The sequence below is a fragment of the Erigeron canadensis genome, chromosome 8 (assembly GCF_010389155.1).
Source record: "Erigeron canadensis isolate Cc75 chromosome 8, C_canadensis_v1, whole genome shotgun sequence".
Classification (NCBI taxonomy): Eukaryota; Viridiplantae; Streptophyta; class Magnoliopsida; order Asterales; family Asteraceae; genus Erigeron; species Erigeron canadensis.
Window position 1 is genome coordinate 19228253 of NC_057768.1, and position 27009 is coordinate 19255261.

Here is a 27009-nt window from a genome sequence, read left to right on the forward strand (position 1 = left end):
ATTACGGTTTCCATGGTGTGGTCCAAGGCAGGTAAGCCATCACATGTCCTTTGTTTCCTGATGTTTGGAATGTCTTTGTTGCTTCTGGACATATATCCTTGTCCAGTTTGTAGTCACTTGGCAGAATTCCATGTCGATATAGTAGCCAGTCATCCAACATTATACACATTAGTTAAACTTTTATCATCCGTCATAGTTGTGGCCCCAACAGTACTGGGGTTACAATCCGGTCTCGTCAAAATATTCAGTTTCTTACTTCAACTTTTTCTGAAGTTTAAATATCTTTCCTCATTTCAAATCTTGTAACGCTAATGAATGTGGTATTACATGTACAACAAGCAAGTAGTTGTATGAAACAATGTGTATATATATTAACATTACAAATAATAACATTTTTAGATGTATAACTTAAAAAAGGTATGGAGATGATCACATGAATGTATATACCAGTTAATGGACCTAAGCTAGGATAAAAGCATGGATGTTTTTATATGTTATCGAAACCTTAGTGAAGTGAGAGCCAATGTGATCAGTGACATATTGGAAATGTCTTTGATCTTAGGTATTTTATTTGGTTCGAATCTAGTGGATTCTTAGAAGGGTTTTTTGAAAGTCATAAAGATATAATGATATATTCTTATAATTTAGAGTAGTATAACATTGCCGTTTTAAAAAATTTTCTTATGTGAAGTGGAACAAATGAATAGATGGCTACCAACCAAGGCACTAACCGTTAAATATAGAATGGATGGATGGATGGATATTTATATTATTGGGGAAATCACTACCACTCCTTACATTACACCATCCGCCACCTTGTTGTCGTATGTCCCCCCATGTCAATATCACTACATTCATATATTTAATCCATTAATTCTTCATCATCATATTTTCTTTCTTTTTCTTTTTTTTTTTTCATTCTAAACTTTAATGTTACATGGGTTCTTTAAGTGAACTCCTAGCTAAAGAAGGATTTTCAAATTCAAATTCTAAACACTTGAAAGTTAAATCCAATACAACACTAGTTAATAATAATGATCATGACTCCATTTCTTTGCCTATCTACATTTGCCATAACCGTAAAAGCTTTGATGTCCCTAAACACAAAAAAACGGCTTCAATCGTTTCATCAAAAGGCCGTCGTTCGTCCCTTTCTAACGAACCTGCCATTGATGAAGTCGCCACTAAAGCTGTTATCTCCATTCTAAGTGGCTATGCAGGTACTAACTAACTAACTAACTAACTAACTAACTAGCTTCTTTATATATATATAGAAAAACTTTTTAGTATGGTATAAATAACTAACTTCTTGAGAGATACCCAATTATTATTGCTTATGCAGGAAAGTACTTAAAAAACAAAGATTTTCGAGATTCTTTGAGAGAAAAATGTACTTCATGTTTTGTGAGAAGAAGTAGTGAGTTATCAGATAATGGTATTTTTGCAAATATGAAGTTAGGAATTGAGAGTATCGAGAAGTTAATTGATAATCCAGGGACAGTTAAGGAGTTGAAAATCAAATCATTAAGGAACGCGATAGGCTTTTTAACAATAGTTGCGGCGTTAAATTGTAAAGAATCAAGAAATGGGACAACATGTGGGACTCCAAATTCACATCTTTCAGCTTGTGCTCAGCTTTATTTGTCCATTGTTTATAAGCTTGAGAAGAATGATAGAATTTGTGCTAGACATATGCTACAAGTATTTGTCGATTCACCTCAATTAGCTAGAACACACTTGTTACCGGATCTTTGGGACCATTTTTTTCTTCCACATCTCCTTCATCTCAAAATTTGGTTCAATAGACAAGTTGAAACACTTTCGGATGATAGTTTGCATGATCAACAAGAACGGATGAAACATTTGACTAAGGTTTATGAAGATCAAATGGATATGGGTACAGTTCAGTTTGCTCTGTACTATAAAGAATGGCTTAAAACTGGCGGTCAACCTCCTGCCAATCTTCCTTCTGTCCCTTTGCCTTCAAGCAATTTATTGTCAGCTAATTCTTCTACACGACGAAGGAGTAGTTCATCCTTCAACAAAATGTTGTAAGTACTAAAATCCTTTGTTCAAATGCTTATTGTTCAAATGTGTGTTTTAAATAATATGAATGAGATAATCAGTTGTTATGAAATATGAAATAAGTTGTCTAAGATGTTTGGATGTGCGATGATCCAAAAAATAGTAAAGGGCTACAAAACTATCTATCTATACTATTATACTAAATACGTGCCCCTATTCATTCTAAGATTAGGGAGCTCGCATAGATATATGCCCTATGACTCTTTCTTGCCCACCAAATAACTAATCTCATTTTGTCCCTCTCTCTTCAACTACCATAAAAGACTAATGCGACATGCTTTGACTCTCAGTTGTTAAGGCATGTCATATTTCTTCTCAGAAGAATCCTTTTTCGGCAATTTGATCTATTAGTAGCTTAAATAAGAAGAATTTGTCAGAGACACAATAATCTATCATTATTACCACTTCAAGTGTCAGAATGCACTCAACATTATCTCTTACAACACATTTTACTATAGTGGAATGTCTGATCAAAATATTTGTTATAATTGTTATCACATATCGCTTTTGAGCTAGACTGTTCACAACTGGTTTGGCTCATAATATAGCAGTTTATCAGTTGTAAACTGCACATCCTATAATATGTTTTTGTGTTGTTATATGACATATTCCTCAATCATGAAGACAACGTACTATATTTGGCATTCCTATTGAGAAACAACCATCAATGGAGTTCGACTATGAAGCTATGCAACAAAAGGAAGAAGAAGAAGAAGAAGTGTGTATAAATGATTATAGCAATAACCAAGAAAACAATATCAATGTATGTTCACCCCAATTTTTGGCATTTGCTACTAAACTATGCAAACAATGTGTTCTACTAATCTATTTTCTTGAATACTGACAGAATAGACTCACTGGTCTTCATAAACCATCAAGCTTAACTTCAATCAAGCAAGACTATACACGGTTTCTTCCCTGTCAAAGCTCAGTAACCGAACCCCAAGTGATGAATTCACGTGTAGTTGCATTTACATGTTCATCAGACCTAACCCGAGCTATTAACACAATTACCATGTCTGAAAGTTTAGCAGAATGTGAAACGGCGATCCGTGACATGACCAAAGCATGGTTAGATGATCCTTCAATCGAAAATATATTGTCCAAGCCATCAATAATAGAAGGTTTGCTAGAAGTGTTGTTTGCATCTAGCAATGAAGAAATCCTTGAGCTAGTCATCTCATTGTTAACCGAATTTGTATCCAAAAACGAATCACATGGCAAGATCATACTGAGCTTAGATCCACAACTCGAGGGTTTTATGAATCTCATGAGAAACAGCAGCTTGTTCTTGAAAGCAGCATCTCTACTCCACTTAGTGAAGCCAGAAGCCAAACAGATGATATCCATAGAATGGATCCCTTTAGTTCTACGTGTTCTTGAATTTGGAGATCAAACACAAACTCTATTCAGTGTTCGTTGCAGTCCTCATGTGGCAGCATATTACTTCCTTGACCAACTTCTCAACAGGTTTGACCAAGACCGGAATTTGGAGAATGCGAGACAAGTTATTTCTCTTGGAGGGTTGAGTTTATTGTTGAGAAGAATGGAGATTGGGGATACCATGGAAAAGATCAAGGCCATTTTCGTCATTTATTGCTGTATTACAGCAGATGGAAGGTGTCGCCATTACTTGGTCGATAACTTGAACCCTCAGCTAATTCTTGAGCTCTTGGTCCATGCAAAAGAGTTCGACTGCAATGAGATCACAGTCTGTTTGCTTGTCGAGTTAATCTGCCTGCGTAGGTAAAATCTATAACTCTACGTGGTAAAATCGTCAAATTGGGTAATGGGTTGAAATTTGTGCTGCTAAAAAATCGTCGTTTTTTGTATTTGTCAAACTGGTCCATTCAGACTGTTTCGCCAGAAACACTATTTCTCCATGTCTTCTACAGATGAATCAGAGTATATTATAGTAATTAATTTTTTTGAATAAAATGCTTTACATGGTTTAACGTTTAATAAGTACACGTTGGATGACCTTCGACCCATAGCGTATAACCTTGTGAGCTTCTTATTTTTTTCGTTTTTTCTTTCCAACTGGCTTGGTAGATAGAACATAATTACAACTCGATTAAAACTAATTGGGTCGAAACCATCACCCCTTAAGATGACAATTACTAAATGTATCATAAAACTTGTGAGGTCTGATTCTGTTTTTTCCTGCATTTAGATTGGAGCAAAGAACCAAACTTTTCGATAAACTATTAACGGGGTGGGATTGCTTGAACACTATGCAAATCTTGCTAGTTTCTTTACAAAGAAGTACACGAGAAAACCGCCCCTTGGTTGCTGCTATAATGCTTCAGCTTGATCTTATGGTAACACTTTCTTGATGAATGGATAACTATTTGCATCTTTTTATTAAGTCTTCATGTAGCATCTATTCATTGCAGGGAGATCCTCTGAAGAGTAGTGTGTACCGACAGGAGGCCATAGAGGCTTTAACCAAAGCAATGGATCCTCAAATATGTAGTGAAAATGTTCAAGAACAAGCAACGAAAGCCTTATTGATACTAGGAGGCAGGTATGCGTACACAGGCACTCCTGAAGTAGAAAAGTGGATCATGAAAGAAGCTGGTTATAATGAAAGCTTGGAGGGTGGCTTCTGTGGCAGATATTATGTCGTTGAAGGATCCAACCATGCGGTAATAAATAAGATTTATGGTCCATATTTATTTATTTATTGGCTCTTTAAGCTTTCTACCATTTTGAGTGCGATTGAGATTCAGAGATTGTTGGGTTGGGTTGGGTAATGGGTCAAAATGGTTTTGGTTCGATACATGTAATCTCTTGAACAAGCTAAAATGGGTTGGGTCAGGTTCACCAAAAGTACTTTCTGCCAGAATGGCTGTTACCTATACGGCTCTACTGAGAATTAATTGTGTGATTCAGGATGAGTATGACGAGATTGAGCACTGGCAAAGGAAAACTGCGATGGTTCTATGGATCAGTGGGGGCAAAGAACTGATAGGCGCATTAGGTGAGTCAATAGCTAATGGGATTCCGTGTTTGGCACGCACAAGCCTTGTGACAGTCGCATGGATGAGCAAATTTGTGCATACGGTTGGGGATGGAGACATTCTTCAGAGTATCAACTTTTCAACTCTGATACGGCAATTGATACAATCTTTGAGTCGTGACAACACCATTGAAGAGAGAGTTCTTTCCTCATTATCCTTGCTATTCCTTTCCACAAGTTCAGGTATGCACACTTAACACTTTGTGCCCATTAAAAAAAAAAAAAAACTCATGCATCAAAATGGTGATTGTTGTCCTAAGTGGACCGAATAAATGACTATAACAATAGTTCACTAGGGTCAATCTGTTTATATTTAGTGAGCTCTAACGAGTTCCATGTCACCGTTTGCAGGCTTATTATCTGAGATATCAGATGATGAGAAAAAGGCAATGATGGTTCATCTTAGAAACATATCAAAATTAACATGGACCGCCAAAAAACTTGGTTCAATTATAACAGGAAGTCCATCAAGAAGACATTCCGGCCTATAACAAAGGCTTGTTCATTCAATTATAACCTAGCATTGCAGGGCTGGGTAGTATAGTATATATGAGTGTACAAATAGCTCATTATTTCCTCCATTTAGTGTTTGTTAATACTTGTAACGTAATGTAATTTTTTTTGTAAACCACCTACATGCGTATATCATTTCACATGTTATCGATCTGGCTTATTGGGATTAAACCTTTTTTTTTTTTGTGTGAATGTGTGGTTTTGAGTAATTAAGTCTTACTTCAAAACTCAAATGAGCATTAGATATTGTAAGTTTTTTTTGTAAATGACATGATTGTCTTATATCGGATAAATATTAATTCCAAGATGTAGTAAAGTTGATGTTTTGAACCCAACTTAAGTCGAGCTTTAATGGACGGACAACCAACGATATGTTTTGATAAATGAGGCATATTTGTCTTTGATTGTGTGAACCATGTTTTGCAAAATCTGTATAACTCGCAGTAGCAATGCAGGTTCGTCTAAGTCACCACAATCCAGCAATAGCAATGTCGGTTTTAGTCTACGTGTCCATTGCTAGTGTTGTTCGATGATGCCAAGTGTAATAACCATGAAAATATTAGTTAATTAGTTAATAGTAATTTGATGCAGCCCATATCAAGGCCCAGACTACGAGCCCAGTTGATAGCCCAGTTCAAGGCCCCCTCGCGTTTCCAACAAGCCTGCACGTTTTAGGGATATGCATTTTTATTAATATTTAGTATTTTGTCTTTGAATTAGTCTTTTATCATTCCATGTTTGCACGTTTACATGTAAGGTAGTTTAAGCAGCATGATAGAGATAGTGCACGAGAAATAAGGAGGACATGGGTGTGAGCCCAAGTCTTTTGCATATTTAAATTTCTATAATTTGCATTGGATGAATATGAAGAAAATTCCCCAAAATTCCTGTGTTTCTCTCTTCTAATTTCTTGGAGCTTGACCCACTCAACGGGTTGCTATCATTGGTGCTTTCATTCACGTTCCACCTTCCACCATGCCGCCACGCCGTGATCCCACAAACGATGAGAATCCACCATCTATATCTGACCAGTTAGCCCAACTCATTGCAGCTACAAACTCTGGATCCAATCACACAAATTCGCAACTATCATCACTCATTGAAACCACAGCAAATCTGGTAAACCATATCGCCAAACTTATTGATCAATTAACTATCAATGACTTCAAACTCAAATCACCAATAAGAAACGACGAGACCCCTTCATCTTCTTCTCAAAACCGCACCTACCTGAAACCCCAAAGATCGACTTACCTTTGTTTAATGGCACCAATCCCCTTGGTTGGATTTTCCAGGCCGAAAATTACTTCACCTATTATCGCATACCACCCAAAGAAGGTGTCGCCCTCACTGCTTTCTATTTTGTTGATGACACCCTCTCGTGGTATCAAAACCTTGCCCATAATAACCTGTTGGGAACATGGTCCACTTTTAAACGAGAAGTAGAACTACGTTTTGGGCCTTCCACTTACGAAAACCATGAAGCTACCCTTTGGAAGCTTCGCCAAACCACCACTGTCAGCACCTATCAAACCGAGTTCGACCGTCTATGCAACCGTGTTACTGGCCTCTCCCAAGATACCCTTAAAAACTGTTTTATATCAGGTCTTAAACCCGAAATTCAGGCTGAACTTGCCCTTCATAAACCAGCCACACTCCATGAAGTTTGTGGCCTAGCCCGCCTGGTGGAAGATAAGTTGTCCCATTTATCTAAGCCTAAGTTTGCTTATACCCAAAAAAACACGTCACCGCCCTTAACCTCCGGTTTCCCTTCTTCTTCGAACAGTGCCACGACCCCACTAACAATGAAAAACCGCTAGAAAAACCACCCTCTGCCCCCTTAACCCCATTATTGCCAACACCCCCAAAACCCTTGCCTCTCACTAAATTGTCGCCTGAAGCCATCCAACAACGACGCAAGGATGGCCTTTGCTTTCGATGCCCAGAAAATTTTTTTCCAGGCCATAAATGTAATCCCCCTCAGTTTCTATTAATCGTGGACAATGATACTCCTACTGCCACCAGTGACAATGATGTCCACACGGATTACTTTGTTGAGGCGGAAACCCCCAAGTTTTTTGCACTTTCAACTGCTGCTTTTTTTGGTATAATATCTGTTCAAACATTACGTATCACAGGCTTCATTCGTTCCACACCCGTCACCGTCCTTGTTGATTGTGGTAGTACCCACAACATAATCCAACCTCGCATCGCCGCCCAATTACACCTAACCACTACGCCCCTTCTTCCATTCCAAGTTATGGTTGGCAATGGGCAACGTATCTTGTGCTGACATTACTGTCAGGATGTTCCAATCCACCTCCAAAAATCCCAATTCCGCCTACCTTTTTATATTTTACCTATTGAAGGTGCTGATGTAGTTTTGGGGATCGCATGGCTTGCTTCCTTAGGTGTCATCACTGCAGATTTTTCTGTCCCTCAACTTTCCTTTACTAAAGACAACCACATATACACCTTAATCGGGGAGCAACTTACCCAACCGGTTTCCACCAGTTCCCTATCCTCACTACTCCGCCAAGGTTCCATTGCTTCTATTCACTCCATTGTCCACACACCAACAGATGATACCGCGCCTAACACCACTCCTACTGATCCCAACATTTCCACTATACTATACACATTCCACCAGGTATTCGCCACACCGTCCAGCCTCCCACCCAGTCGCCCCCATGACTACCATATTCCCCTCTCTAATCGTGACATTCCTGTCAATGTGAAACCTTACCGCTACCCCCATTATCAGAAACAAATCATGACCCAGTTAATCAATGAAATGCTCCAAGACGGTGTTATCAAACCCAGTCAAAGTCCTTTTTCTTCGCCAGTCCTAGTTAAAAAGAAAGATGGCTCTTGGCGTTTCTGTGTTGATTACCGTGCTCTTAATGCAGTAACTATCCGAGACCGTTTCCCCATACCCACCATTGATGAGCTTCTTGACGAATTGCATGGCGCCACCATCTTCTCCAAGATCGACTTGCGTTCCGGCTACCATCAAATACAGGTGTCCCCTTCTGATATTCACAAAACTGCGTTTCGCACTTCTGATGGGCATTATGAATTTACTGTCATGCCTTTTGGCCTTACCAATGCCCCTTCAACCTTTCAAGCAGCCATGAACGATCTCTTTCGTGATATCCTTCGCCGGTTTGTCTTGGTCTTTTTTGACGACATTCTGATCTACAACCGTTCTCCAACCGAGCACTACTCCCATCTTACACAAGTCTTTCAGAAGTTGCACTAAAGTCACTTTTATGCCAAGGCTTCAAAGTGTATTTTTGGTGTTTCTCAGGTTTCTTTTTTGGATCATCTTATTTCAGCCAAAGGTGTCGCTCCAGAACCTGACAAAATCGAGTCCATTCAACAATGGCCCATTCCAAATTCTTTCACGGCCCTTCGGGCTTTTTTGGGCCTTACCGGTTATTATCGAAGATTTGTTCAGCACTATGCCCATATCGCTTCCCCGCTAACTGATTTACTGAAACACCCATGTTTTAAGTGGACACCTGCAGCACAAGCAGCCTTCGACACACTCAAATTACAAATGCAACAACTGGTTTCTCTCGCCCTTCCGGATTTCAACAAACCCTTTGATGTCACAACTGATGCATCAGGGCTTGCTATTGGTGCTGTTCTATCTCAAGACACACAACCCATTGCTTTCTTCAGCAAGAAGCTTTGCCCCACAATGCAAGGTCAATCTACTTATACCAAAGAGTTGTATGCCATTACTGAGGCTGTCATTAAATGGCGCCAATACCTTCTGGGGACCAGATTTCGCATCTACACAGACCATCATAGCCTCAAACATATCCTCACTCAAACTATTCAAACACCAGAACAACAAAAATGGCTCACCAAACTTATGGGTTATAATTTCGAGATTCACTTCAAACCGGGCCGAGAGAATACTGTGGCAGATGCGCTTAGTCGTGTTGAGACCCCATCCATGCTAGCTATTTCACACCCCACTGCCACATGGTTAGATGAGTTGCGCACATATTTCAAACAGGACCCAAACGGTTCCAAGTTGGTATCTGCGATTCAAGATGATCCAGCAACCTTTCCTCATCATTTGTTTCGTGATGGGCTCAGCTATATACATGGTAAATTGCTTGTTCCCCCACTTCCTACTTTACGTAACAGGTTAATACATGAGTTCCATTCGACATTCGTCGGTGGACATGCAGGGATAAATGCTACTGCTAAGCGTTTAGCTAGCACATTCACTTGGGTGGGCTTAAAAAAGGATGTTGATTTTGTCAAAGGCTGCACTACTTGCCAAGCTATCAAAACTCCTAAGCACAAACCTTATGGCTTGTTACAGCCCCTACCCACATCTAACTACCCATGGGATGATATATCCATGGATTTCATTACACATTTACCCCCATCCAAAGGCAAAACAGCTATATGGGTGATTGTCGATCGCCTTTCCGAGTTTGCCCATTTTGTCGCCCTTCCAACCTCCTACACCGCTGCTGCTTTTGCCAATATATTTATGAAAGAGGTTTATCGTTTACATGGGCTCCCTAAGACTATTGTCTCAGATCGAGACCGGGTTTTTATTAGTCAGTTTTGGAGAGAATTATTCAAACTGTTGGGCACTACACTCCTCCATTCGAGTGCTTATCATCCACAAACGGATGGTCAAACAGAGGTAGTCAATAGAGGTCTCGAGATGTATTTACGTGCTTTCGTATTGGATGAACCATCACGTTGGGAACGGTATCTCTATCTGGCAGAATTTACTTACAATACAAGTTACCATTCCTCCATCAACATGTCTCCATTCAAGGCACTTTATGGTAAGGAAATCACTTCTATTCATGACTATGTACCTGGGTCTACCAAAAACGCCTCCATCGAAGCCTCTTTGCTTGAACACCAATGCCTGTTGTCTTCAATGAAAAGCTCAATTCAGGTTGCCAAAGAAAAAATGACTAAACAGGCCAACAAAAATCGTTTGGCTAAAGAATTTTCTGTAGGGGATTATGTCTACTTGCGATTACAAAAATATCGCCAATCGACAGTTGCTTCTCGTTCTAACCAGAAGTTGAGCCTTCGTTTCTACGGCCCGTACAGGATTCTACAGCGGATTGGCAATGTTGCTTACAAGCTCGATCTTCCATCAGCGGCCAAGATACATCCAGTTTTCCATGTCTCTTTGTTAAAGCCGAGCTACAACAACACTACACCTGGAGAAGGCGACCTTACCAAATTTGGATCAGATGTCGAATTTTGTAAGTTGCCTCAAGCCATCCTTAATGAGCGTACTGATTCCAATGGGGTATCTCAAGTTTTAATTCAATGGGAGAATCAACCAATTGAAAAAGCTACTTGGGAAGACTTGTCATCATTACAGTCCCAATTTCCAGGTTTTAATACCATTGAGGATAATGGTGATTCTCAGGAGGGAGGAAATGATGCAGCCCACATCAAGGCCCAGACTACGAGCCCAGTTGATAGCCCAGTTCCAGAAGGAAGGCCCCCTCGCGTTTCCAACAAACCTGCACGTTTTAGGGATATGCATTTTTATTAATATTTAGTATTTTTTGTCTTTGAATTAGTCTTTTATCATTCCATGTTTGCACATTTACATGTAAGGTAGTTTAAGCAGCATGATAGAGATAGTGCACGAGAAATAAGGAGGACATGGGTGTGAGCCCAAGTCTTTTGCATATTTAAATTTCTGTAATTTGCATTGGATGAATATGAAGAAAATTGCCCCAAAATTTATGTGTTTCTCTCTTCTAATTTCTTGGAGCTTGACCCACTCAACGGGTTGCTATCATATAATATATATACAACTAAAAAGTAATGTCGGTCTTACTCACATATTTACTGTAGCTAATAGTATACTTTTTGAAGCATAAGGTACAAGTAGATAAGCTTAGTATATGACTCTATAATATAGTAAAAGGTTAGTTGGTGGGCCCTAAAAACTATAAAATGCATAAGGTACAAGTTCTATAGCAACAATATTAACTATATTCTCATCTAATGTTAACGTATAAAATTCAATACATGGAGTACAACTATTGTAGCAAGCTAAAAAACAAAACTATTCATTTATTTCTTTTCCTCTGCTCTTGAATACTCAAGAAAGATACAAAAAAAATATACATTGATACGTAACTTTAAAAAAATGTTGGGTTGTACTGTAGCTAAAAGAACAACCCCTCAATGCATAAGGTATATGTTGCACAAACTAACGGCTTTAACGATCATTAAGTGTTGCTTCGTTAACTAACGGTTGTTACAAAAAGTATTTAACGGAGTTCGTTTTCAACTTTAGGTTTTCTAACTTTTGCCATCAAAGTTTTCCTTTATTTACTTTTTACCACATAACTTATGGTTTTTAAGTTTTTCCCATCAAAAGTCTATTTTTTAAAAATTATTACCATATAACTTTTACTTTTTAAACTTTCGCCACTTAAACTTTTTTTTTAACATCTACCCTTTTACTTTTTGCCAAATAACTTTTGTTTTTTAAACTTTCGCCACACAAACTTTTTGTTTATGTTTAAGTTTCTTAACTTTTCTAATTTTTCTCACATAACTTTGTATTTTTTAAGTTCTGCTCTAAAACTTTTATTTTATTTGTTTTTTACCACATAACTTTTGGTTTCTAAAGTTTGTTACCAAAGTTTTCTTAATTTTTGCCACACGAATTTCATTTTTCTGCTTAATGTTTTTTAACTTTTGTCACTAAAGTTTTGCTTTTTCTCCCTAGGCAACGCACGGGTAAAAATACTAGTTTATAATTAATTAGCATGTTTAATAGAAGACAAATATTAGAAGGTAGAGTTGGACTTGTTCACGTGAGGAAAAAATAAAAAATAAATAAAAATTTATAAACTCTTGAGATAAGTCCTCAAAAGATATATATACATGACTTGCAATCCCGAAATATGGGCTAAATCACAAAATTATCTGGCCTAACTCGCATTATAAACAACCGCCCTTTCATCCATTCGTTCTTTCATCAAAAGCAAAACAACTCAGTCAAAAATAAAGTCTGTACTCTTTAGAGTCGTCATAGAGAAGGGACTGATACGTTTCTTGAGAAAGAGAGGCATCTATCGAGAGTGTTAATTCCTTTTGAAATCTTCTACGTTTAGAGGTATCTTTCTGAACTGGTCCAAACAATCATCGTTACTATTTTCTGTCAAGTGTTATGATCCTGTAGTGAATGTTAACGTACGGTGTTTAAAACGGATTTATAGTGAAGTGAGCCAAGTCAAGGGCTGTTAAAGGATTTAAAAACAATTTTGTACAAATTGGGTGCGGATGCAAATCGCTGCTATCGAATTTTGTAAACAGGAACATCTATATCTATATTTAAATGAGATACAATGATTTCTATTTATAATATACGAGAGTGAGTACCCGTGCGTTGCGGCGGTGAGATGGTGGGGTGATAGCTAGGTCAGAGAGTGTGATAGTCAAATGCCTACGGCCTCCGCCCTCGGATTAAAAAATTCGTCGAAAGTATATCGAATGACATCTCTAATGAAAGAGCATGAAATTTTAAGAACACCCATACAATTTTTATAATTTATCGACGTATGATTTTTGAGATAAAAGATTTTTAATGAATTAGAGGAATAAATGATTTATGGAAGAGAGAGAGAGGAGTGAGAAAAAAGATGATTGGTTGAGATTTGAGGAGAGAGAAAGGGTATTATGGGTATTTTGGGGATGTACTTAAAATCAATATTGAAAATTTCAACTCAATGTTGAAAATCTGGAAGGAATCTGCTTTATAATATAGTATAGATATGACTACGTATGGATCCAAAAACAAAACAAGTTTTATATATTATGAGTTTACTTAATTATCTCCGACTTTAGTATGATCAGGATGTATTTTACATATTATACTTTCTAATCTAGTTTTGTATATACAGATGTAAGATATGGCTTCATGGTTTCAGTAATAAATCTTGGTCGTAGATATATAAAAGAATTTTACTAATAATTCTGTACATAAAAGGCTTTTATTAAATAAATTTCAAGGTTCTAGTATAAATAGTTTTTTTTATAATTCTAGTAAAGAAGGTCCTTGATTTGGTTCATTCACTTAGCAAAGTAATCGGCTACTTATAATCATTATTAGTTATACCATGAAATGGGATATGGGATATCAAGAAATAAAGAGTAGGACAATTATAGGCGAGATGTTAAATTTAGTTGTATTGTTCGATGTAGATTTTTTGAGACCGTTTGTGGAGTTTGAGCATTGCTAGTTGTAAACAATTGTCAAGGTATTACGGATGTCTGTACTTCTTCTTTCAGCGTCACTTTTAAATGATTTTTGGATATATCTTTGCTATTCTTCAAATACTTCCTGACTTATAAATTGTGAAACCTTGATTTGATAAAGATCTTTTTGAAATGTGCTTTGAGAAACTTGGACATATGAATTTTGAGAATACTTATGGAGTAAGGTTGGATTTTTGTGAACTTGTGAAATTGTGAAACCCTTTAGAGTAGACAGGAGTTAGGTATATCGAGTTAACTACGTGTGGAGGTACTACAGGCATGTCATGGAGACGACCAATGGCATGACACTATCCGTGGCGGTTTGATTAGTCCACGACGTCTCCACCTTTGTTATATGATAAGACCTTTGTTATATGATATATGATATGTGATTATGCTCGTGGGAGAGCTTTATGATTATTTGTGGAGGCGTATGGATGCATTCTAGGCTATATTAGGATATGATATGATTATTGTACGGATGTGTGATGTAGTGCCATACATACCTTCCGGGTTGGATACACGTAGAGGTGCACATCTGGTGTATTAACTTTATTTGTGATATTATTATTTGGACACCGGGAGTGTGCTCTTGGATATTTGATATGTAGGATACTCGGTATAAATAACTCAAAACCTTTTATTTGCTTTAGCCTTAAAACATTTTTATTCTGGTGTTAAGAGTGGTACTTGATGGAGACTTTTGGTATTAAAATAAATTGATTTTACTTTCCTCTTAATTCATTATACTGTTATTATTGTTATCAACATCCGCGCACTGAACAATTGGCTCAGCCGCATTTTTCTTTTCCATGTAGCAGGTAATCAGGGATGATATGGTACGAGTGAGAGTGACACAAGGCTTTAGAGACTCTTAGACATCCTGTTTTTATTTCATTATTATCATCGACTTTTGTTATCTTTGAAAATAATTCCCGTTGGAGGATCTAAACTTTTAGCTGTTTGGAAACTTTTTTAATTATCGCAATTCCAGACCTTTTAGTATACTAATGTTCTTTTATCACTTTGTGTAATCTCCTATTCTGCTTTTTGGGATGGGGTGTTACATGTAGTGATTTGTTAGATTAAGACGGGTGGTCCATCAGAAAAAGTTCACAAAATTACTCCTTTCGATTTACTAAAATCACTACAAAGAAAACACTACACGTCGATCAAATAATGACGTAGTTATGAGTAGTAACTCGCCCATATTAAAAAAAAGTGGGATTGTGAATAATAACTACTCTTAAACTTCAAGGTCCCCTATTAATTTGGAGACTAACATCATTCAGGTACTATAAGAATAATTAAATGAAAAGGCTAAACAGCTAAAATGACCAATCTCTTAGACATGCGAGCGATACCAGGTGGTAAAAACAAGAGCACACCATTCCACATTGCCTCTAAGTTTATATCATGCCTACATCATGCCTACATCATTTTATACTATTATCATACAAATCTTTCAATTTCGGTTGTATTCTAGATAAAGTTCTATTAAAGAAATCATGATGAGGGATAACTGATCAATCTATTGACAGTCACAAAAGAGCAACTGATTGCCTCTACACAACAGAAAAACCAGAGCATTTTCTAGCAGGGAAGGCTTTATTAAAAACTTGCACATATATATAAACATAAGAGGCACTCCGGGTATTTGTTGGTCAATGATGCAACAAGTATCCAAGATAAAGGCTCACAAGCGCCACCATAAAAACATACAGCAACGGAAATCCAACCTGAGCTCTGTGTCTCTTACTTCTCAGCAAATCCTGGAATATTATATCAAAAAGTAAAAAAACATAAGCAACACTGATTACAACTCTAGAGTGGGCCTATTTTAAATGTGTTTTATCTATAAATATTATGTCAGAAAAAAGAGTATAAACAACATGATTACAACTTATGAGTGGGCCTATTTCAAATGTATTTTATTTGTAACGGGCTAAATCAAAAAATTCAGCAGAGAGGCAAACGGCTCAAACGAGTGTAAATGGGTTGGCAGTTGCCTAATGTTCATTTTAACCTCCTACATCGGTGTATTCAAAGATCTGTAAAAGCATGGTTTCTAGATTTATGCACTTACTACTTCCAATTTTCTTTACTACAAAATGTAGTTGTGAGTCAAACAAACCAGAGCCATAAATGACTTGTTTCAACCAGAACCAACTTTGACCCACTACCCAATCTACCCGCCCCACCCACCTTGCCACCTCTACCAAATCTTACCTATGAAGGATTTAAAGTTACATAATTTTAACTACAAATAACAATAAAGGCATTATGGCCTGTGTCAACCAAAACCAATACAACTCGATAAACGATTTTCAAATAATGAAACGAGATAAAAACACAATTGGTTCTACAACCATTGACATCCATTTCCTATGAAGAAAACTCCAACTATCGAAACAAAAAAACTTTTCAAGTCTCTTTCCTTTTCTCTGGGTTAGGATCAATCAGTTGTGCAAAACATAGAGCATAGTGGTCAAAATTAAAAATTCACTTTAGTCTATAGTAGATTAACCTAAGAAAATTCTCAATTATAAATAGCTATAACCATTACAAATACAAAAGTAACAAAGAAGTCTCATGTCCTGGAACAAAAGCTATCAGTTTCTTTAAAGGGAAGTCTGAAGTGAAAAATTAAAGAATAAATCAATATCAAAGCATATTTGTTCAAATCTTACTACACTTCATAGTCGGGATACCTAAAAAATTTTCATAAATCAAAATAGCTATTACCAAATAAAAATTCAAAAGGTTACAAAAAAAGTCCAAAGTCCTAAAACAAAAGCAATCAGTTTCATTGAAAGTAAAACACTAAATGGGAAATCAAATTCAATATAAAACATGTTTGTTTTTTCCGTCATTCATATCATAACTATAGTGGTTTACTAATGGTTAATTAGCCATTTTGTGCAATTCAAATAACATATCTGACATACCAGAACCTACTTTAAAGGGAAGCGAGTTGCCTATAATTGCACGATGTATTAAATGTTAACTGAGTCACGTGTAGTTTTTGACACCATTATCAGGTTAATCTAAAATTTCTTAATAAGTTTAGGCATTAATAGGTAAGAATCTCCAAATTGTCAGAATAAATTTGTCTTAGAAAGTCAGTTAGCGGAGCTGAGCACAGCCACTCATCTTTTCACTAAACTAATTTAAAAGGCAAGAAAAAATTAGAAAACTATAATTCAACAAGTGTAAAACACTAAAACCAGCCTGAAAATTATTAAGAGAAACTTCCTTGGGGACAAGGATGCAATTAAGAACATTTCGACTCCATTTATAAAAAGGAAAGCAAGAAAATTGTTAAGACTTCAAACGGATATATGCATAACACTTGAAAATATCGGGAAAATTAAACTAATCTGCTTATTATGACAAATGAACTGATAGAAGAGACATACCAATTCTCCCTGTAAGAAGTGCTTCTCTTGAGTAGCTAATCTTTTTTCTTCTGATAGATGTAGAATAGTTGCTTTAGCCTGCGTTAGCCACAACACTTTGTTAACCCAATCATCGAAAATCAATATTAAGCCAAAAACAAATTGACATGGCACAACTGAGGTAGAATTAAACAAGATACTATAGCTTATGGAGATTAGACGAGTCTCTATATCTGATAAAGCATGGAGATCCAGCAAACAATATAGTGCAGCAGTTGGTAAAATGGACTTTCAATAATACTGCTGGAATAAAACCCAATCCAACTGGTGTATGTTATGGGTAAGGAATATTGCTGGAGTTAAAACCTAAATATATGCACAAAAACTAGAATAATGGTGGAACTGCAATTAGTTGGGAATGTTAAGACCTTAAATCATTCTTGGCAAATGGAAGAATATACTAGAGCTTAGAAAATTGCTAGTCTTAAATGATATATTGCATCATAAATGTAATTCCTGTGAAGTGAATTCTTATTCACGTACCCACCCTCTTCTTTTACATTATATTACATGTTCTTGATGCAAGAACATAAGTATCATTAAGACTAGCAAATTCTTTAAATTCTCGAACGTACTTCCATTTGCCAAGAATGATTTTAGGTCTTAACAATCTCAAGGAACTGCAGCTGCACCATTATGTGGGTCAAATCCATGTATACATGCACTTTACACTTTCCTATGCTTGAACAATGAGATCTCATAAGGCGTACCCAATCCAAAAAAACCTTCACCAAATGGTCAAATGCTATGAAGAAAAAAGTGGACCTATTTCACAGGAAATGAAGTTTTAGAAGACAAATCTAACAAGGATTCCAGCTTATGCTAATAGAAAGTTTTCTATGTTTCATTACAAAACAAAAAAAACTGTCAAGACTTTGAGCTGAGACAATAAATGACCTTTTTCTACTTGAAATGTTAATGCATTAAATAAATAGTCAACCACTTTAATCAATCTTATATTACAGGTTGGTGACAGATAACAAAGCCACAGATTCAATTGATAAGGCAGAAAGAGAAAACGACAAAACTATCTAACTCATCATGCAAGCAGCACCATGAAGCACAAATAGAACTGACCTCATTAAGCTTAACCTCAAGTTCTTTCACTTTTAACTTCATCTCTTCAACATTTTTTGCTAATACCAACTCTTCTGTATCGTTTATCTGCACAAACTCTTCATTTCTTTTCATAAATTCCTGGCTCTGTTTTACAGGTTCTTCATTCCTTTTTACGGGTTCTTCGTTCCTTTCTACGGGTTCTTCGTTCCTTTCTACAAGTTCTTCGTTCCTTTTTACAGTTTCTTTGTTCCTTTTTACAGCTTCTTTCTCTATCACCGAGTCTTCCCTCCGTGTTGCCTCTACACTTTCACCCTCTACTTTGAACACTTCCATGCCCCCATCAACCTGACATAAGTTTGAAGGTAATTATTTAACCACCCATTCCTACAAACAGAACCTGAATAACTTCTAGTTGACAAACATAGCTGATATATACCATAACAAAATGAAGAAATCCCTATAGCACTCTTCAAACGTATGACATGCATGTTTTCCTTCCTAAACATTAGTCTAGAGGTGGCCAAATCGGTGGTTGGTTAACCAATTAAAGGGTATGATTTTTCATTCAAGTTTACAAGTCAACACTTGGTTGCATACCTTGGGTTGAGAGCTATCTTTCTGGATTGTGTCATCTTTCAACTCTCTGCTTTCATTACTGTGCACAATCTTCATTGTTCCATTAGTTGGCGAGGATTCTGGAGAGTCTGGTGTGGGAATAAGAATCACTTTAAGCCTCTTTTCATCAACAAGTTTACCATCCTCTTTGGCAAACTGCCAAATAGAACCAATCAGTGAAAGAGATTACAATCCAAATTCAAAATACATATTCGTGAAAACACCAACCGTTTCAGATGTCACATCCTCCTCCTTTGTCCCCTCTGAGACAAAGGTACTTTGAACTAAGAATTTGTCCCTGCAGATCATGTCAGGAGGAGCTACCTTTTGTGCTTGCATAGTAACTGCATCAGCACCAAAAGAATTGGATAATTAAGATGCATAAAGGATTGGACAATTAACAATGAATCTATCAAAGATTTAACCCACTAGCTAGAACATAGTTCTTAGAATGAAGTACGCAGATTGTACATGACATATATGAAACACTTCACATGCATCAGGATCTTTGAAGTGAAAACACAATAATATTACAAAATGTACATGAAATCGAATAATGCTGCTGATCAGAGTCTGAATTTCAGTACAGAATTCAAAGGTATGAAACATATATGAAGAAGGCCATAAACAACTAAAACAAAATAATGTCCCCCTGGTAGAAATAGATAACATGAGGATGTTTCCAAAAACAAAACCTCTCTCAAATAGGATTTTCTGGTAATCTATATAGAATAGATAGTTATCTGCAATACATATTGCAACCAAGGTTTCACATTTAGAGCTTAGAAGGATACTTCCTCTAACCACATAAGAAAATAAGAAACATAGTTATGTCAATGGGTTTCAGCGAATTATTTTAGAAAAACTTAAAAGATCAGAATACATTTTAAGATACCACAGTATACATATAGAAAATTGGAAAGTCAGTCGGTACATGAAAGTATGAAACAACAGAGAATATGGGTTCTAATGTAATGAAGAAATGGTTAATTCCAATATCCATGAACTTCTCAGTTGACTCGAGTGGTTGATAAAAATAGAACTTCCTGTGCACTTGCTTAGATGATTAAAAGATATAAATTTCTATTAAAAAAAGACTAGAAGAGATGAACACTTGTTAAAAGCAAAACCTAGGGCATGCACAGATGGTTTAGGTTGGAGAAATGAACTTCCCTATATATTTGCAATTAAAAAAAAAATTCAATCTTCAATTTTGTGCTAACCTTATTATTCAGATTATTGATACCATCAATTATGTCCTTATCGGCCGCAAGAATACACTATCAGTAGAGTCAAACAACGCAATTCAAAAATATTTGTTAAACTACAGGTAGATGTAGGGGACATTGTACATTGGAAAACCTCATGGGGAAGCAAGGATAGTCCATAATAATCAATTCCCCGTTATTTGCATGACATATTCAGTGCAACTCTTGTAGCTATAGAAATCTCTCGCTAGAATAAAAAGAACATTTTTATTTTTTTACGCTTATTGTCAAAGGCGGCCACTTCACGATATTGTGCCAATTCCAGTTTTAAACTACCGCAGACTTGTTTCATACTTTTTAACTGAGCGGCAGACCCAACACGACTGACAGATAAGCCGACGTTTATAGCAGGTCTAATTCCGCGATAAAAGAATTATACATTTGTGAAATTACAAATCCTGAAGCAAAAAAAGAAAGAAAAAGGAATGCGATATATGGGCTTCAATTTACTGTTGGTATACTTGAAAAGGATTACCAAAACCAGCAGTTGTTTTAGAAAATTTACAGAACTCAATAAGCAAGCATATACCTGTAAAATCGCATGAGGAATTTGGATCAATAACTCCAGTATTCGGTCTGACACAATACTTCTTGGGATTGGTAGTTTTTATCTGAAAACAATGTTAACCAAATCGTTAAGTTTTTTGCTATGTTTCAGCATTAACTAGGAACAATATAAGTTGGAAATATGGAACATGGAATAAACGGCACCTTAAAAGCAACATGTTGATTGGTTTTATTGATCATTTGAACAGCACATGAGCTTTGTTTCTTCAGTTCAACTGGTAAGAAACATAAAGTATCAAAACAAATTTTTTTTAGCACAATCGACAACAAAAATGAAAAAAATAAATATCAGTTGCATTTGCAACACAAGTATAAATAAAAGAAACCAATAAATGGGTGATTTTGCAGGTTAATTATATATATGTCAGATATCACCGATTATAAAGACATGTGCATACATTCATTGTTTGTCATTGTAAAGTCTACCATTAGATGGCTCACCACATTTGTCAGCAATTCTTATATACATTTTCGTTCTTTTTTTGTTCATTTCAGTTTATAACGCAGCCTTGTTCATTTTCCATTATCTAATGGTGTGTGCGATGTATATATTCACTCAATGGGAGACGGTTTGTATAAAATATATTTTGTATCGTTTATTATCAGTTAGGAGTAAAAAACAATCGCATAAAGTCAGCGAAATTAATCCGAACAAACCAAACAGGTCGATATGACGTCACTAAAACTGCGTAGTAAGTAAATATACATGATGTGTATTTTGTATCACAAACGTATTAGAAGGCAGGCGAACGGGCAGGCAGGCAGCATTTTAGTAATAATAAGTTCCATAATTAAGTCAGAAAATATGAAATCAAAAGACAGAGTGAGAAAAAATTAAGTTACAATTGAACTGCAGGTCGTGCGGTTGAAGCTCCAAAATATCTGGTTTCATCTTCGTCTTCTTCTTCTTCTTTTGTTATTTATTTATTTCTCCTGAAAAGAAGCGACCGTCAGATACGTTTATATATAAACCCTAAATTATATTATGGAATTTTCTAACTGTTAAAAATTATTAATAGATCTAAATATTTCCCTTAATAGCTAAAATTTGCAATTAATTGACATTAAATGAGTTAAAAACTTTCCATTTTTAGCATGATTTAATGCTTTAGATGGATATATATCACTTTATTAAACACTTATTACCCTAAATTACACACAGAGATACAGTATTAAACTTTGAAATTTTATATATATATATATAGAATAGAATTATGATCGATTGAAAATAAACAGAACAAGAAATTGAAAGGAGGATTATATTTGATTAATAAAGGAAGAAAAAGAAGAAGACCTGAAACAGGGCGAGAAAAGCAAGAATGAAAATTATGGGAATTTTAATGGATTCAGAAATAGAGAGAATGGGAATTTGAAATACAAATATGAGAAAAAAAAAATATTAATAATTAAATAATGATTTTGAGTTCGTAACGGTTGGTAAGTTGTTGATTTTGATTCCACTTGATTCGATTTTTACTTACTCCTCCTAGTGTTTCTTTACTCTGGGCCTTTTTCAATTCAACGAAAAACCCTAACTAAATTAAACTATCTGGTAATTATATTATAATAATTCATTATATCATATTTACATATTACAATAATAGAAGAAAGGGGAGTTTGGTAGAGACACGGATGGATGGTCTGACACGTCCATTACCCACGAAAGATGAATTGAAAGCCAAGTTTTTCAAACCTCAAATTAAGGCTCCCATTTAGACACGGAAAATATTAACACGAGATGACACGACCTGTTTTTAATATGTTTTGTGTTTTACTTTAAAAGATCTCGTTTCTTAACAGGTTCAGACCCGTTAAGGCCTATTAGAATTCGTGTCTTAACAGATCCGGACCTGTTAAGACATGTTAAGATTATACATATATATAAAATACTAAGAATTGATATTATGATTTGATATATGATTTTTATAAGGTAAGATGTCCATGAACTTTTATAATGTAAAGATTATTATTGCTATATAATAGTTGTGATTTGTAATAGTTTTTGTATTGTTAACGTTTTTTTTTAATATTAGTCAAGAATTCAATAATATATATATACTAACAGGTTTCTTAACAGGTTTTAACAAGTGCAACTGCTAATTTTCGTGTCGTGTTCGTGTTTGAAAAAAATGACACGATTAACAGGCCGTGTTCGTGTTTGACCTTAACAGGTTCGTGTCTTAACATGTTCGTGTATTAACAGGTTTCGTGTTACCTGTTATGTCAGCCTTACCCCAAATGGATGTGTTGTTGGAGCCATCTATGCACGACAACCCTTGGCTCTACCAATATTGAACCCGAACTTAAACGCTTAAATCTACGTCAAGCTATTGGATAGAGATTATTAAACTAGGATAAAGGGTGTAGTATCAAAACTTATCAATTGGTTTTAGCAACATTATCTATCCAATCATAATCTAACACGCGTACAGACAAAACTTAACTTACCAAAATGTGCCAAAACTTGCCAAAAAACAAGAGGTAGTGTGCCAGATTTTAGCCAAAATTGGACTCAAATATTGGGGTTCGGGAATTCGAAGTCGGGGACGTCATGGCTGCCATCTCGAAGGTATGTCGACTCGGTATGTCGTCCTGACTGGTATGTCGACTCGGCGGCTACCGACTAGATGACTTTGTCCCTCGCTCCACTCTCTTCCACCTCTCCTGCTCAAGGTAACCCTTCGATTATTTTTGGTAATGGTCACTCTTTACCCGTTTCACATATTGGCCAAGACGACTATGCTCCTAATATTAAACTAAAAGACATTCTTGTCATACCTAATTTAACTAGGAACCTATTATCCATCAGCAAGTTGACAAAGGATAATCCCATTGATGTTTTGTTATCTTACCCAAGTTTCTTCTTCCAGGATCGGTTCACAAAACAAGTCCTAGCTCAAGGCCAATGTGAAGGAGGCTTGTATATCCTATGACCTTCATCTCTTGCTTGTCTTGCTACTACCTCTTCACCCCGGGCCTCGTTTGAATTTTAGCACGCCTGTTTGGGTTATGTTCACTTTGATGTAATAAATTAATTGAAAAACCTTGGTTGTTTAAATGTTAATGCTTTACTACCAAAACCAAACTTGTGTGGCCCTTGTCATATGGCCAAAAGTAATCGACTCCCATTTGATCTCAATGTCGCTCGTGCTTCCAGACCACTTGACTTAATTCATTGTGACCTTTGGGGTCCGTCTCCTATTTATGCCACTAATGATTATCAGTATTATGTAATCTTTGTGGATAATCACTCAAGGTTTTGTTGGTTTTATCCTTTACAATTAAAATCCGATTTTTAAATGTATTGGAGATATTTATGAAATTTGTCCAAACTCAATTTTCCTCCACCATAAAAGTCTTTCAAAATGATGGCGGCAGGGAATTTGTCAACAATTGTGTTTGACACATTTTTGAAAATAACGGGACATTACATCGTCTTTCATGCCCTTATATGCCACAACAGAATGGGAGGGTGGAGAGGAAACATCGCCACATTATTGAAATGAGTTTGGCCTTTATGTTCAATTCCTATGTACCCACAACTCATTGGGTCGATGCGTTTGCCACAGTCGTATACATCATTAACCGCTTACCAACCCCCGTCTTGAATGATGCCTCCCCCTATGAAATTTTATTCAACAAAACTCCCAACTATCGATCACTATGGGTTTTTGGTTGTCGGGTTTTTCCTTATCTTATGTGACTACGCCTCACATAAGTTGGAACCCCGAAGTATCCCGTGTGTTTTTATAGGGTATAGTTCTGTTCACAAAGGATATTGGTGCCTTGATTCGGTTTCCTCTCGTGTTTTCATTAGTAGACATGCCCGTTTTGATGAGGCCATTTTCCCTTTAAAGGCATGGTTGACACTGCTCTTATATACTCACTGGAGCTTACCACCCTTTTGGACCATGTGCATGCTCCAACTTCCCCCTTACCACCCACTAAACCTTTGTCAAATAAAACAACTCCCAACCACAATCGCAATCAAAACTTTGATATATCCCAACTTGCCTCTGACGTCATTTCCTCCACAGCTCCACGCCAGCCTATCTCATTTCTGCCCATGCACGCCTCTCCTCCTAATTCTCCTTAACCGTCCCCTCCTCCCTCCCTTGTCACACCTACTTCCACAACCTCATCTGAATCCTCCTCTTCTGATTCTTCATCGCCCGATACATCGCCTTCACCTAACTTTCCCCTACCACCTCTATTACATCGCCTTCACCTAACATTCCCCTATTGCCTCACCATATTGTTGACTTATTCACTCTTGTCGATCATCCTCTTCACCTTGCTTTAACTACAGTGAGTGACCCTAAGTCGTATCGTTGCGCCATGCGTGAACCTCATTGGCTCAAGGCCATGCAAGCTGAACTAGGGGCCCTCCATAAGAATCATACCTAGTCGCTTGTTCCTAGACCATCAGGCCATTCCATCATCGGCTCCAAATGGTTGTTTCGTACCAAATATCGTTCTGATGGATCTATTGAGCGTTACAAGGTCCGTCTTGTCGCTCAAGGTTACTCTCAATACCGAGAATTGATTTCTCTCATACATTCAGTCCGGTGGTTAAAGCCTCCACAGTTCGAATTATTTTGTCTATTGCAGTTTTACAGGGATGGCGTTTACATCAACTTGATGTGAATAACGCATTTTTGCACGGTAACTTAACTGAAAGCGTATATATGGAACAACCACCTGGTTTTGGGGATCCTCATTTTCCCAATCAAATATGCAGGCTAAACAAAGCCATCTATGGTCTGCGTTAAGCCCCGCGTGCTTGATTTTCAAGATTGAGTCAATTTTTATCTAAGTTTGGATTCGCATGTTCTCAGGCCGATACATCTCTATTCATTTATTGCAAACAGGGTATTACAATGTACTTGTTGGTCTATGTTGATGATCTAATCTTAACTAGGAATCATGAGCCCACGTTACGCGCTTTTGTCACTAAACTTAATGAGGAATTTGCAATTAAAGATTTAGGCAATTTAAGCTACTTTTTAGGGCTCAAGGTTTGCTATATGCAAAATGGTCTATTTCTACATCAAGCAAAATATGCATCTGAAATTATTGATCGTGCTTCTATGTGTGATTGTAAACCTATCTCTACCCCGTTATCCACTAATGTTGTGCTTACTGCTGAAGGTGATCGATATTCGAACCCAACCTTATATCGCTCTCTTGTCGGTGCTTTGCAATATCTAACGATTACTCATTTGGATATTTCATATGCGGTTAATCAAGTTAGTCAATTTTTACATTGCCCGACGGTGACACACTTTCAGGAATTAAAACGTATTATTCGATATATCAAAGGGACTATAACGCATGGTTTAAACTTCACTAAACCAAAGCATTGCACTCTGGTGGGTTATTCGGATGTCGACTGGGCTCGTTGCATTGACACTAGGTGATCCTCTTATGGTTTTTCTATTTTTTTGGGAGGTAATCTTGTGTCATGGTCTGCCAAGAAACAATCTTCAGTCGCTCGTTCAAGCTGTGAGTCTGAGTATCGTGCCTTGGCGAAACTGCTGCAGAAATTATATGGATAACGCATCTACTCAAAGAACTTGGGTATCTTCTATGTGGCACCCCCATGATTTTATGTGACAACTAGAGTTCATTGTTCCTGTTAGAAATCCAAAAATAGTGATAAATTGTAATTAAGATTGTGGACTTACTTGTTGTTAAATCATAGATATATGATAACTAAGGATGAGGAGCTAAATATAAAGTTTAGCATGAGTAAGAACTTATAGTATAAATACTCCTCATTCCTTAGGCATCATATATATACATGTACATATAACTATTTTAATAACAACCCCTCATAATTTTCCTTACACCTCAGTCCATCTAAACACACACACACACACACACATACTCTCTCTCAATACACACACCAAGAACACACACACATACATCCGCAATTGTTAAGATAGAATACACAGTAGAAATCGTGTTATTACATGTGGTATCAGAGCGAAACATCACTTTGATATCGATCCATAACTGTTTTTGATCTCAATTTCATCAAAAATCAAATTCAAAAACTATTTTTCATACCGTCCCTGTTTCATCATTTTTCATCATTTTAAATCACATAAAATCATCAATTTTTGTTCAAATT

General features: G+C 36.5%; 3 protein-coding genes across 4 annotated transcripts; 2 read left to right on the plus strand and 1 right to left on the minus strand.

The window, feature by feature from the left end:
* Positions 1-895: 895 nt before the first annotated feature.
* On the plus strand, positions 896-5791 carry LOC122611215 (putative E3 ubiquitin-protein ligase LIN). Its single transcript, XM_043784198.1, has 8 exons — positions 896-1220; positions 1343-2051; positions 2710-2848; positions 2933-3831; positions 4259-4406; positions 4482-4733; positions 4981-5290; positions 5459-5791. The coding sequence occupies exons 1-8, from the start codon at positions 938-940 to the stop codon at positions 5596-5598; spliced, it is 2880 nt and encodes a 959-aa protein (XP_043640133.1). The 5' UTR covers positions 896-937; the 3' UTR covers positions 5599-5791.
* A 9436-nt stretch (positions 5792-15227) lies between these two features.
* LOC122578152 (vesicle-associated protein 1-2-like) lies at positions 15228-22415 on the minus strand. Of its 2 annotated transcripts, none has more exons than XM_043750048.1 (9): positions 22355-22415; positions 21717-21806; positions 21018-21088; positions 20836-20917; positions 19267-19382; positions 19021-19194; positions 18442-18768; positions 17326-17403; positions 15228-15678 (listed from the first exon to the last, which is right to left on the minus strand). In XM_043750048.1, the coding sequence occupies exons 2-9, from the start codon at positions 21763-21765 to the stop codon at positions 15571-15573; spliced, it is 1005 nt and encodes a 334-aa protein (XP_043605983.1). In that variant the 5' UTR covers positions 21766-21806; positions 22355-22415; the 3' UTR covers positions 15228-15570. The 2 variants fall into 2 exon arrangements, with proteins under 2 accessions (XP_043605983.1, XP_043605982.1); XM_043750047.1 differs by lacking the exon at positions 22355-22415 and adding an exon at positions 22168-22272.
* Positions 22416-25753: 3338 nt separating this feature from the next.
* LOC122610376 (uncharacterized mitochondrial protein AtMg00810-like) lies at positions 25754-26293 on the plus strand. Its single transcript, XM_043783370.1, has one exon. The coding sequence runs from the start codon at positions 25754-25756 to the stop codon at positions 26291-26293; it is 540 nt and encodes a 179-aa protein (XP_043639305.1).
* The last annotated feature ends 716 nt before the right edge of the window (positions 26294-27009 follow it).

Coding starts and splice junctions, on each gene's coding strand:
- LOC122611215 (XM_043784198.1), top strand. CDS start 938: ATGGGTTCTTTAAGTGAACTCCTAGCTAAAGAAGGATTTTCAAATTCA. Junction 2,849..2,932: donor ACCAAGAAAACAATATCAAT/GTATGTTCACCC, acceptor GAATACTGACAG/AATAGACTCACTGGTCTTCA. Junction 4,734..4,980: donor TTGAAGGATCCAACCATGCG/GTAATAAATAAG, acceptor TGTGTGATTCAG/GATGAGTATGACGAGATTGA.
- LOC122578152 (XM_043750048.1), bottom strand. CDS start 21,765: ATGAAACCAGATATTTTGGAGCTTCAACCGCACGACCTGCAGTTCAAT. Junction 21,089..21,716: donor GCACGACCTGCAGTTCAATT/GTAACTTAATTT, acceptor GTTTCTTACCAG/TTGAACTGAAGAAACAAAGC. Junction 19,195..19,266: donor AGGATGTGACATCTGAAACG/GTTGGTGTTTTC, acceptor TCTATTTGGCAG/TTTGCCAAAGAGGATGGTAA.
- LOC122610376 (XM_043783370.1), top strand. CDS start 25,754: ATGTACTTGTTGGTCTATGTTGATGATCTAATCTTAACTAGGAATCAT.